Source organism: Aphanomyces astaci (genome assembly GCF_000520075.1).
Source record: "Aphanomyces astaci strain APO3 unplaced genomic scaffold supercont1.18, whole genome shotgun sequence".
Taxonomy (NCBI): Eukaryota; Oomycota; class Saprolegniomycetes; order Saprolegniales; family Verrucalvaceae; genus Aphanomyces; species Aphanomyces astaci.
This window is the reverse complement of record NW_009798281.1, coordinates 762,638-776,379: the sequence shown is the minus strand read 5'-3', so window position 1 is coordinate 776,379 and position 13,742 is coordinate 762,638. Positions and strand designations below refer to the sequence as shown.

The 13,742-nt window shown below is 45.0% G+C and overlaps 3 protein-coding genes across 3 annotated transcripts; 1 reads left to right on the top strand and 2 right to left on the bottom strand.

Moving 5' to 3' along the window:
• Positions 1-550: 550 nt before the first annotated feature.
• H257_08381 (hypothetical protein) lies at positions 551-1,162 on the bottom strand (the record flags this gene model as incomplete). Its single annotated transcript, XM_009834231.1, has 1 exon — positions 551-1,162. One exon carries the CDS (start codon positions 1,160-1,162, stop codon positions 551-553), a length of 612 nt encoding a protein of 203 aa, XP_009832533.1.
• Positions 1,163-3,879: 2,717 nt separating this feature from the next.
• On the bottom strand, positions 3,880-4,453 carry H257_08380 (hypothetical protein). Its single transcript, XM_009834230.1, has one exon. The coding sequence runs from the start codon at positions 4,396-4,398 to the stop codon at positions 3,919-3,921; it is 480 nt and encodes a 159-aa protein (XP_009832532.1). The 5' UTR covers positions 4,399-4,453; the 3' UTR covers positions 3,880-3,918.
• Positions 4,454-9,797: 5,344 nt separating this feature from the next.
• Positions 9,798-10,625, top strand: H257_08379 (hypothetical protein; the record flags this gene model as incomplete). The annotated part of the gene is made up of 2 exons (XM_009834229.1): positions 9,798-10,316; positions 10,605-10,625. The coding sequence occupies 2 exons, from the start codon at positions 9,798-9,800 to the stop codon at positions 10,623-10,625; spliced, it is 540 nt and encodes a 179-aa protein (XP_009832531.1).
• Between the last annotated feature and the right edge of the window lie 3,117 nt (positions 10,626-13,742).

Sequence of the window (13,742 nt, the reverse complement as noted above, 5' to 3'; positions counted from 1 at the left end):
AATCAAATTGCGGTAAGGGGTACAAAGAACCTTACAGTATCGACATATTCTGGCGGGTCCGCCGGGCCTTTGAGCCCCTTGGCCGAACTGGCGGTCCGTTCTCGTTAAGCCATGTGAGGCGTATGCCTCTGTCAGATCGAGTGTACAGAATGCACACGTTGAGTATAGTATATAGCAGATACAAGGGTCTCACTCAGGCGTGAAACCACTGCTTCACATGTAGTACTGTACTGTACTGAGTACCCTTGCACAAGCAGCGTGTCTGACACAAAAAACAATTACGGTATGTATTGTGAATTTGCTATACTCCTGGAGTAACTTATAAAATTCGCGGGGTTTGTCTAACGTTAATCAATCTTGAAGCACGCTGGTGTTCTGATTGGTTGAATATTACTTGTCCTTTTTGTCCGAGCCAATGAAGTTCACACAAAATTGGATTAGCCAATAGCGTTGATTCGTGATTCGATTCGGCGGCTCGACGGGGTCTGGGAATTTGTACTGACAGTGAATCCACAATAACTGTAGTAACGTTTATTCAAGGGTTACTATCTCAAAACCATTCATGATAACTAATTTCCGGCGTACGGACCAAAATGTCCAACACGTCCTGCATCACCATGGCATCGAACTGCGCGTCGTGGTCGGCGGCAGGCTCCACCGTGTCGTCGTCGCCACTCAAAAAATACATGACAGCCGACGCAAACTCGGTCGACGACTCAAATACTGACACGTCGTCTGTGGAATCCATCGAGTACGATCGAATATGGAGTTCTTGCTTGCACCAGGACGATTCGTCCGCTGTTACCAACTGTGGGGAGACTGGCAGAGTTGTGGGGGTTTGATGCCGCTGGCACCATCCGCCCAGTCTGGCGTGGGAAGTGCAGTTGTGTGATTTGCAGAGGCGACCACCCCCGTGGCGAACACAGCGCTGCCTAGCTTGGGCGTACTGGTTGCATCCTGCTTCGATGCACATCATCTTGGGGGCGCCGTGGTGGTAGCACACGTCGTTCCGTCGGGCTCGAAGGGTGCAGCCAGCAGCGGAGCATTGCTTTTTGGCCCCGTGGCGACAGCACAGTTGCCGGGAGTACGCTTTGTTGGTGCAGTGTTCTGCGATGCAGAGGCTTCGAACGCGCATCGATGGGGTGGCGGTGGACGACGACATGTTTGGAAATGAGCAAGTGGTCGATACTCCGGAGTACTAGGATAAATTTTTGTTTCCAAACTCTTGTTGCAGTGATTCAACCATGTGGAAAATGCACTGTACTCATGACCACCATATGGATCAAGTGACTCATCGTTGCGGTTTTTGTTGGAATGCATCGAAGGGGGAGATAAAAGTAATACCAACAACTGGTAACATTTTAATTAAAACGAATGGTAATACCATCTTGCAGTTATTTTCACAGGGAAGACAATGTATGAACGCAATTTTTATGGACATACCGGAAAGGTACCGTTCCGTTGAATTGGCGTATTGTATTGCGAGTCATCAACGTGGAAGTCTCAACAGCGTGACCACGTGGCACCCCAACGCAGGTGTTTTGCAAATAGAATGTACCCACTCGCATATGGCTCCGCTGGGCACTTTCTAGCAAGCTTAAAGTCGCCCACACCGGCGAGCTATCATTTATATTTGCACGTCCTCTGTTCCAGATAAAGGTTGTGGTGATTGTGCTGGGTAATTTGTACTATTAATAGTATGAGAGTTTGTATTGTTACAAAAAACATATGATTGGTGAATTTTTATTCACTGTCAATTATTAATAAACCTTACGATCATTACAAAAATTTGACGAAGGGCAACATGATATGGTGCACCAGAATCGACTCATACAGTAGTTAGTACATGGAAGTTGCCTTCTAACGTTACTTACTAGTATTTGGCAATCCTCGTCGAGCTGATATGACCTTGTACAATGCTGTTAGCATCAGTAGCAACACACGCCGCCTCATCGCGTTCCTGTAGATGAACCTCGTACAAGATACTGCCAGCTGAGGTTATGCACGCTCGTCCTTGGGCTCGAAAGTTTTAGAGAAACTCGTGAGTCAAGTCAACAAATGTTTTGGCTACCGGTACTGCGAATGTATGGTAACGTTAAGTCATTAAATGGTTTATCGACTGCACTAAGCAGCATTCATTAATTATCTTGCAACGGGTTATGGTCGTTCGCTGCTTGGTCGTAGGAGAAACCATTGTGAAACATGCATAACGCGTTAAGCAAAACGAACGGTCACTTTCTGTTCGGTGTTAGATATATTTACGATATCTAAGCTATCGATTGCTCATGATGACGAGTGAATTGTGCAATTTGGTCCCGAGAATAGCAGATATAACTTCAATTTGCACTTTTCAAATGTGCAAAAGCGAGGCATACTTTGTAACGTTATGGAATACCACTACTGGTACTGTAATGTAAACTTTCACAGTAAACGCATATTATTGATGAATTCGTAAGGCAGGCTTGACTACCAAATTTCTGTCCAATTATATGATAGAAAAGTGAACATAACTGGCCAATAGGATCGTTCTATTCTCGTTGCTACATTGCTAGCTTGTAGGCTGCGGCTATTTGGTTGTGAGCTACAGTAGTAGAATGCGATCCCTTGCTCCTTCCCGCACGCTTGAGCCTGGGCAATGGTCAAGCAGTACGATTAGGGCCCTCCTTGTAACAGCATAGTAGTGGCGCGCCCCGTTGTTCTTAGCGTTGTAGGCGCTCTGGTGGAAGTGCTGGGCTCCGGTGCCGTCGCACATGCCCACGATCTTGGTCGACTTCAATTGTGTCGTCGCACCAGCATTTGGATTTCTTTGGGCTCGCCACAGGAAACATGATCACTATGACGACGCTCCCGATCATCCAGGCTACGAGCACCTTTGAAACGTCGCATGTTGGAAGACCAACGTGAAAACTGAAATGACCACGAAGTGGAATAGACACAAGCAACGACGCAGCTCCATATCTACATTTAGGAACAGATTAAATTGATTTGAACCGATTGGGTGTGCGTCATGTCTGGGAGCGCATCATAGCAGCATTACTAGTGTAAAAAGTGGAGACACCCTACTAGTTTTGCATCGTAGCATAAACCAAGTAATCACATGGGCCAAGCTTGTGAACTACTGGTACTGTCGATAGGTCGTTCATAGCAATTTACTCGTTGATCTTCTAGAGCGGCTTCCTGGATTTCCTATGCCAGTAGACCACGACGAGAACCCTGCTACTCATGTTTACACTGTTAGTTAAAACTATTGCCCAATTCGTAAGGTGGCTCACCTTGCGAGTCTGCTAAAACCTACGGTTTCACCTTATGAATTCTGTATTATAGTATATGGAAGAAATCTCAGGACCTCAACTCAGGCAAAAATAACCCAAATTAGAAAGAGTTGAATGTATTGTGCTTTTCACTCGTTTTGGCTATTCACACCATAAACCTGGGTGTTTGTTACATCGACCCCAGGGTTTTAGATAATCCGTACCGTGATTTAGGATCACGTTTCGTTACAGAATGTAATTCTAGGGAGGTCATTTAAGCTTAGTCGATTTGAAACGTGGAGGTAATTTTGGACAGATCTCTATACGCATAGTACCGCTTATATGAAATAATACCGTTTCATTTACCGAGCTTTTATAGTGGCCACTCAGCTACCTCAGCTCGGTATTGTACTAACATCCCTATGATTGGATAGAGTCAATGTCAAGCGCAGGACTACAGAGTGCCAACGTGTGGATATCCAGGTACAGTAGTGCCATTCTTTCACGCTTCCAATATCACAAGTAAGAACTGGTGGAATCGTTCTCGCTATAATTGAAGTTGACCCAAGTGATATAGCAGAATGGCAACGTCAATATGCTTAAATTGTCTTGTGAAACGCACACCAGTGTCGACCAAAAACATTATACGATTAAATCATCCGCCAGCTCAACTGTAGAACCGGGTAGGTATGACATCGTCGGGGTTGTCCATGGTTTCAACGAGTAAACGTGGCACTCGCAAGCGTTGGGCTTGGAAAAGGGATCGAATGGAGGGCAGTCGAGTTGGTTTGCGTGTCAACTGGAAGGAATGATGGCGATGGGGGTCCAACGCCGCGGACATTGTTCTTGGGACTGGCATCGCGTCGGTTTGAAACAAAAGTGAGTCGGGAGGCCCGTCCACGCAGTTCCAAAAATCGGAGTCTTTTGCATGATCGACGAGTTGGCTGTCACATATCTTCTTTTCGCATCGCATTTTGCGGTCGCTCTTGCGTTGGTGAGCGTTTTGCTTGTCCCGGTGAAATGCGCATAGCGAATGGAGCCCCCCATTGAGTTTGATCGCGCGAGGATGTGGGCATTTCCCGCTCTTGTAGCCACAGAGCTGGGTCGAGCTCACAACGCGACGACGACATAGTGGGGGCGCTGACATTGAAAATAGCGTACTGCTTCGATGCTCGCCTACAGTCTCCGAGGCTAAATTTGGAGGACTCAACAAATGAAACGTGTGTGACGGCATTGAGACTAGTCGACGTAACCAAATCACAGGTCTGGTCGCTCAAGCTTCGGCAGTTTCAATCACCTTGGGCGATATGTTCTGTAACGGTCACAACTTGAGTTTGGAGCTGTACAGATCTTTCTATTTATAGACCAACTACACATATCACCAAATCCAGTTATACCAAACCACTTCAAAACGTGGCCGAATCCAACTTGATGCGTGCAAGGCGTTCTACTAGTATAATACTACTAATACTACGTAGTATTACAACATTAGTATGATGATGCTAACAGAGTGTTTGAACGTGCACATACACAGCCGAAACGTCGTTAGACCGTATATGTCCCAACGTCGTCCTGTTGTCATCGGTCCTCGAAGTCGTCGTGCCTTGCATCAATCGTGGGACTTCAGTTACCGTTCCAGAAAATATCGATTTCGAGACTAACCACTTTCACGCTAAGATAGATAAATACTGGCAATGGGTTTGTTTAACGTTACGCTGGTACAACTTCACGACGAGGAGCTTGGTGATGGAAAACGGCAAATTTCAACTGAAAGCCATAGATTGACCATGTGCCTATCGTTCCCAAGACATTACTGTCGATGTGAACCGTTGTTTGAGCATACTGTGGCCGTGAAGAAACTACCTCAGTCAGAATACCGGGTAGTGTGGTGATTAGCCTGCAACCCCCCGCAATGAAACCACGTTATTGCACTACATCCAAGGGGACCGTCCCTGTTCTACAAAAGCAAGAATCGTATTGAAGTTATTGTAATGGGAATCTTGAATGTGTCAACGACTTCTCATGGATGTACCGTATAGCGTTCACGCAATAGTTCCACAAATCCTTCACCGAAGCCGCCTTAGAAATGCTACTTGAGTTTCAACTGCAATTCCGTTCAAAAGTGCCCAAAATCACATGGAAACTTGAGTCGAAATTTGGGCTCTAATTCGTCCCATTATTAAATCTCTCCACCGTTGAGGTATACACAAATGATTCGTTGCCCGTGAAACCAACAGCAGGGGGGTGCCATCTATCGTGAATTGTACTGGTATAAATCGACTCTAGCTAAACATCGGCAAGGAGCCGGGAGGTTTTGGCAGCCCCCCTCCGATACGTATTGGATTTGGAAAGTGAAATGTACCACTATGTACATTTCGCTGATCACTCACAATGATTGCACGTTGGAAGAGATCCAGGATCCTTACCGTATGTCGACGACCATCGAGCGCAGCCGCCATAAAAAACGCCCACCTATCAGTGCTACCTATTCTTATCCGTCCACCGCGAGGCCAGACCCCTAGCACACGAATGGGGGATGTTGTTTGACGGAGATGCCCAACACGACTCCGCTTGTGTGGGCCCTGGTGTCATTATCATGCTCGTGTCTGTCGTCAGCTTTGCGACTACATTGCGAATTACATACCCACCGCCAAGGCCACCTACGATGGTCTGCGCCTCCGGCTGGCAATGGCGAGGGGATACGCCCACCCTGACGCCTGACGGTCTACGGTGACAAACAACTTCTGGTTCGGCAGAGGCAAGGAGGTGAGCCACTCTGGCCTGTACCTTGCATACCCCCATGCACGGCTCTTTCGATCCATTGTACATGGCGCCACCGGCCACGATACGACCACTACGCAGCAGGCTTTTTATACAAACAGGCACCTGCCTGATGACTGATCTCGCTGGAAGGGGAGATACCATCTTGCTACGATCTACGACGTTTTGGACATGGATATTGCCTTTGAGTCCGAGTGGCCGATCCCTCAGGCCCTTATCACACCCAGTGTAAGTTAGCTTTGTCTAAATAAACTGTCAATATCATATAAAAACACATTTAGCCCCCGTCACTTCTTGAGCGAGTAGGTTAGCTCTAAACACACTTCGATATAACAAAGAAGAGCTGAAGGTCCCACCTGTTCGATGGGGCGATCGAAACAAAGGACGTCACATTGCCATAGCAGGGCCATTTCTTTGACTACAAAGTGGAATTTTCCACCTGCATTTGGTTTGCAATAATTTGGGGAGGGGGGGCTTTTTCGCATGACAGCTACTCTGTTATAGCTCTAGCCATGGACACGTTGGTTAGCAATTGCTGACGACTTGAGATTCCTTGAGGCGAATATGCGATCGCCCCAACCTGAGAACACATTGTATGGTAGGTTTCCTTTAATTGGCACACATACAGTACAACCGTGAGTACAGCCGTGGACAAGACGTCGCCGATTGGAATATGGAAAGCTTAGTGTAAATTGTATGGAATTTGATCGATGTCTAACGACTAACAAATACGGTATTTGTATACCATGGAATATACTGTTAGTTATTCGTATGCATGCTGCACTTGGCGGCTTGGCACCGCCCGTTGTCCATCATGCAGACATACCTTACGCTGCTTGTGTCCCATGCTAGGACCCGCGCACTTGGGAGTTTTTCCGTGCTCATTTGCTGAGAAGTCCTTCAACGACCCTCCGTTACTGATGTCCTGTGCAAAGTTCGACGCGACGACAAATGCCACCGCTAATGTTGTCGCTATGGGTTCAGGCCCCAGGCTACTTATCTTCTGGGGTTCGAGTGAGCGTTAACTATATGGACAAGCGAATACTAACGCAATAACGTTACTAGAAACAATGTGATTTGTTGTTGGTGGTGGGTCGTTTTGAAACAGCGCAAGGTTTAATCCCCCTGCATGCGTCAAGAGTACAACATTACAGTGTACACGTAGCTCGATGAAGTGGCCCCGTTGAGTCTGGGGCATAATTTGCAGCGACACTTGGTCAACAGTTTTCATTGGGACTCTTCACGAAGTGTCGCTACGAAGACGGGTCGGCGCTTGACTTGGCCAGGCTTGTGCCCATATCAGTCGATGACCTCATCCTGCAACTACATGCGGGTCTTGACGACTTCGAGGGGCTTGGAGATAAATGACGCCAATGAGAGTCGTTCGCGGCAAGGAAGATGTTGGCCAGCACAACCATCCCCTCACGAAGGTGGCGGCTGAACTAGCAGTAAAAGCAACCTGTGATGATTGTCATCACAATTGCCCAATTCCAATTATCCTTAATAAAATTTTGCAGTATCGATAATTGGGTTTTACACGTACACTTCCGGTTTTGGCAGACACAGCCGAGGGCGATGATAAAGATGAGTTCACTGTAATAATACAATACTGTTGCTCTGTTTCAACTGCAAGTTGCTGTTTGAAAACTTAATTTCTTCGATAACGTTACTAACTTACTGTAACGTTACGAGCATGTACTGGCGAAAACTCATACTACGTAGTAATAATGTTAAAATGAAGTTATGGAAGGTCGAAATCGAGGCATTTCTGGTTGGTGAAAGCAATATCTGGAGTTTCTTCGTAGTAATCCAATTGGTTGGAGAGGGACATTGGCTGCTGTAGACTGCAAATGCAGTGCTTGCATTCAGAAATTCGCGCCGTTTCAGAATTGTTCCGGATATTTCACTACTTTTTGCGGATGCAGTATTATTATTGCGCATGTGCATGTTTTGTGGCGTACTCGGACGGTTATGTCGACATGCGCATACTGTATATCGAAAATTAACAAACTTTGATGTCGCTTTTCTTGATCTGTGTAACTTTGATGATTCTCGAGCTGTGTAATACTTCTTACTAGTATAGCAATGCTACTCGTACTACAACATAGTCCATTACAAACTCAGCCTATGCAGCAGGGTCTGCGCGTACATAGCACTCGCTGGCATGAGGCTTCTTATCCGCCGCATGTACAGTACACGCTTGTTCGTGAAATACTGAGTACGACGAATTTGGCAAGTTCGAAGTTGCCTTTGTCTACAGCTGTTGATTCAGGCGACATGCAAAATGGTGTTGTTGATAGTATTGGTTGTTGTTATGAGGAATGGAGAGTTTCGTGACTCGTTGTGCAGTACGGTATGCATTGAGAAATCGCTGAACTTTTGCATCGCGCTTTTCCCGCATCTGCAGGATGCATATATCGTTTTGCAAAACGTAAATAATTATTGGGCTGAATAAAAATACGCAAATATTAAATATGTTAAGCGAACAAGTAACTGTCACTGTACACGCCGTTTGTTTCCGTGGAAGTGGCTGATTCTGTTCCTGGTTGACTTGCACGTGGCAACTTGAATAAAGTTGCATGTATCCCCTTGTCAATGATACACCATGGTTTGAAGGAATCAAGGACCCTTAATCCTTCATAGTGATGTCTTTGTGTCCTGTTCCGGTAAATTCTAACCTATTGCTAAAGCATAGGTTAAAGTTAAACTTCGTTTTTACGGTTGCTATTTTGGCACTATCCGGACTTTTCGTCTTTCGATTTTCGCCTGAAAAAACAACAAACCCTCCGGAGAACGTTAGTGCAAGAAACTCTTGCATTAACGTTATCCGGAGGGTTTGTTGTTAAGAGTTTCTACCAGTATTCTACTATCGTACCGGTAGTATACCCGGTATCCATAACTTCGAATTGACATATTAACGTTAGTAGAAATAAAAACACCCTTGGAGATGCTCTAAGGTTCTGATAAGTTATGAATACTTGGAAATCTCAGATTCGAAATCTGAGGTGTAGTTAATCCTCCACGGACAAATACTACGTGGTAAACGTTCTTGCTTTCCGCTTGTCAAGAGGGGCAAAATAGGCCCAAACACTTAGAGGAAGAAAGGAAGGTAGCGACCGCGACAAGAACGCAGAACAGGGGAAAACAAAGAGTGAATCAGGATGAGTGGCATGGAGGCTATCCTGGCTAACTACGAGGAGGTGGGCCAGGCATCGAAGCGCCCGTATGAGGCATACCCTCTTCGCGCCACTTGACACCACGTTTCAAGCTGTTTGTTCAAGCTTACCGTTACTCGAAACTGTTCACCATTTGTACGTACATACTACAGGGAGTAGCATGGGAACAATCATACAGTGAACTGGGAAAAACTCGCAAGAATTGCAATATATATTGGCGTTTCTATTGACAGTGAGGCGACTTCCAGTTGAAATAACCACTATGAAAACAAATTACCAAGGAGAGGTGACTTCTTCTATATGTATACTTTGCTTCAATGATTTGAGTTTATCAGATAATTGTTAATATTTTTGTGCAACTCTTGCCGTGATACTGGTGTTTATTGTCAGATTCATCAGGCAGAACGTGCATATTTTGACGTGAAGTCCAGTGTGCCCCTCCCCAACAACTGTTATGAGACCTACACGTGGCTGCACGGAAGGATCCATATGACTTTGGAGTGGGTAGCTATCATACTATCATATTGACCCCCTTCTTTCAACTACTACGTAGTAAGTAGTATTGATCATTCCCAGATCTACCCCATCGATGCGCGTTCGAAGACTTTGCATCGCAGAACACTGCACCAACAAAGCGTACTCCCGACAACTGTGCTGTCGCCACGGGGCCAAAAAGAAATGCTCCGTCACCGGCTGCACCATGCGAGCCCGACGGAACGACGTGTGCTACCACCACGGCGCCCCCAAGATGATGTGCGTCGAAACAGGATGCAACCAGTTCGCCCAAGCTAGGCAGCGCTGCATTCGCCACGGGGGTGGTCGTATCTGCAAATCACACAACTGCACTTCCCACGCCAGACTGGGTGGATGGTGCCAGCGGCATCAAACCCCCACAACTCTGTCAGTCTCCCCACAGTTGGTAACAGCGGACGAATCGTCCTGGTGCAAGCAAGAACTCCATATTCGATCGTGCTCGATGGATTCCACAGACGACGTGTCAGTATTTGAGTCGTCGACCGAGTTTGCGTCGGCTGTCATGTATTTTTTGAGTGGCGACGACGACACGGTGGAGCCTGCCACCGACCACGACATGCAGTTTGATTCCATGGTGATGCAGAATATGTTGGACCTTTTGATTCAGCCAATGCTATAGTAGTGTCGTGTAATAGAATAGAACCATGTTGATCTCGTGTGAATCTGTACTTGGACAAGAGCTTTGTCCATGCTCGCGACAACACAATAGACTTGAAAGAATACTTAGGAAAAAGCTATCGAAGCAATTCTCAAAAGTTTGACAAGAGGGTTCAAAGGTTTCCTTAAAAAATACAAATATCTTATTTATTGATAAATTCAATATAATTTCACAAAGCCGTAACTTTTGTATGGTACCGGGTAGATGACCGACCATACCAACTAAAACTATGAACTGCTGAAAGGCCATTTAACTGTAAGCTGCAACAATATATGATGCACGTCATCTAGTATACCGCTTGGTTAAATTTTCACCAAATTTAAATTTGAGATGTGGAATTTTTTCACCACGTTAAGATTATATCAGTTATTTTACACCTCTAGTAGGTACAAATATTCATACAATTTGTACTTACTGTTAATCTAATTATTGCAAAATCCACACTTTTTAACCCGTAAACCTGTAACCAGGAATCCCCGACACACCGTCCCTATCTCATATCACCACAATTAAGCCTATTCCCAGGGTTAAGTTTTAGTGTTAACGTGGTTAACACTGTAAGATCTCTCGATTCTATGTCTCTACTTGCTAAAATTTTGAGAAATTAAAACAAAGTAGCAGCAAGAAAAATTTGTGAAAAGTTGGTAGTTTATAGGTGACGTGCACCTAGGTCTGTTTGTGACACCGCCGTCATCAGCGAATGAATCCACCGGAGTACCCTCCGTCAAAGTGATTTCCAAGTTTACGATATTTCGCTGTGCAAACCGCAAGATAATAACGGAATAATTCCCTCATTAAAACAGTTCCACTGTTGTTTTGACCCGAAATACTTACTACATACAGTACGTACTACGTAGTGCGTTTCAATGAGGGAATTGTCACATCCGGATACACCTTTTCACCCGTAGCCCTGTAACCTGGGACTCCCGTCCTACCCCCGGTGAGAACAAACGATGCCAAATCTCCGGGGTTAACAGCATCTCAATGGTTAGCGATAGCTAACCACGATGCACTTTACCCCTGGTAAGAGGTGAGGTGGTCCGAGCATACAAAGTTCCATATAAACACTCATATTGCAGTGTTTTCTGAGAAAAACAACAGTGGAACTCTTTTATAGTTAATGAAGGAATTGTACTTGCGTAATAACAATTCCGCGAGTAAGCGGGTGCACACACACTCATAGGTCACATGCCCACTCACTGAAAAGTCCATTTAAGAGCAACAGTACTGTATGTATACTAATAGTATGGTGCCACGTCATCTATTATAACCTTCCAGCTGGCCAAATCTAAGACTGGAGAATATACTTCTCAATTTCGTATATTTAATGTAGTTAAACCCAAAAAGCTATAAGTTAAATCCCGATTTCATGCGTTTTATCACTTTAGAGGTAGGTAAAGGTCGATTTACCTCCGGATATGATATACGGATACTAGTGTCATGCAAAGATCAATATATATCGGAGTGGACATCCCCATGGCCAAATTCAATTCGCCCGTGCAAAATACCGCTTGGTCACAGTAAATGAAAATGTTCACCAAATTTAAATTTGAGGCGTAGAATTTTTAACGTTAACACTGTAAGATCTCTCGATTCTACGTCTCTATTTGCTAAAATTTTGAGAAATTAAAACAAAACAGCAGAAAGTAAAATTTGTGAAAATTTCGTAGTTTATAGGTGACGTGCACCATAGGTCTGTCTGTGACACCGCCGTCATCAGCGAATGAAACCACCGGAGTACCCTCCGTCAAAGTGATTTCCAAGGTTACGATATTTCGCTGTGCAAACCGCAAGATAATAACGGAATAATTCCCTCATTAAAACAGTTCCACTGTTGTTTTGACCCGAAATACTACGTAATTAGTTCTTCGAAGTACGTTCCAATGTGTTGTGGTTGGAAATCGTAATGCAAGTTCCACTAACGTAAACAATCAATTTAAGACGTATGTGCAAGAACCAATCAAAAGTCGTAAATTTTTCGCGGCATAACCCGTGCAAATTTATACACTTAGCGCACTTGAAAAACATTTTGCCGCATTTCCATGCCAGGACCACTTCGTTGCGGCCGATACTCATTGGAGGAGCTGCAACAAGCGGTTCAACACGTTGTTGACGGTGAAAATGGCAGGACGGTGTCAAAGCAATCACGCATCCCATACGCAACGTTAATGAAAGCGGTTCTACGGGAAAAAGCAGGAATCATCACTCAAGCCAAGCGACGGGGACCTCCGACAGTGCTCCCTAAAAGCTGCGAGGATGACATTGTTGCTTGGGTGTGTGGCATGCAGCACGAAGGACATCCCGTTGACCGTCATACCATCATGGTCAAAGCAACTCAAGTGTACGCCGCCTTGTCCCCCACGCAACCTTGTCTGATGGATGGTACCAGCGTTTCATGGCTCGCCACTCTCAACTGACGAACCCCGTCGCTCAAGTTATCTCACACGCCCGGAACAACGTGGACGAAGCAGGCATCAAGCGCCTTCACCAATCATTGACGGACGTCATTGCTGAACATGGAATAACGGCGGACCGAGTGTTCAATATGGATGAGACGTCGTTTGCCTCCCGGCGAATATCCAAGGACGTTGTAGCCCTAAAAGGGTCGCCGAATGTCTGGGCGAAGACGATCACCACGAATTTTCACCTCTCCATTGTGGCCTGTGGCAGTGCATTAGGGACATGGATCCCATCACTGTTTCTATTGCCTGGTGAGACCGTGGAAAAAGCAATTGGGCTACAGTGCACAGTCCCTGGCTCGTCAGTCTCAACGTCTCCAACGGGCTTTATGGACGAATTCATGTTTACTACATGGTTGGAGTATTTTGCAGGTATATATCTGTATATTCATAAATATTTATATGTTAATACTTACTACTACTCTGTAATATATCGTAATAGTTATATAGATATCATAAAATACTAGTATGTATATTTATGCTTATTTTGCAGGTATATATCTGTATATGCATAAATATTTGTTAATATTTACTACTACGTTGTATATTTAAACAATCATAACGTTATTGATAACGTTATCATGAAATATGTGTATATTTATGTGGTATGTTCATATCACGCCAATTGTTACGAATATTATATATATTAGGTGCCGTGGACCCAAGCATTAGACGTCCCTTGTTGTTGGTGTTTGACGGGTTATCATCACACTATTCACGTCATATCATTGATTTGGCCAGAAGCTTACACGTGATCCTGCTGTGTCTGCCCTCGAATGCCACACATCTCTTTCAGCCGTTCGATGTGTGCGTATTTGGGCCATACAAAAGCGCGATTCGGCAAGCTATTTTCAACGAAATGGTCAACGACAGTATGATTATC

Coding starts and splice junctions, on each gene's coding strand:
- H257_08380 (XM_009834230.1), bottom strand. CDS start 4,398: ATGTCAGCGCCCCCACTATGTCGTCGTCGCGTTGTGAGCTCGACCCAG.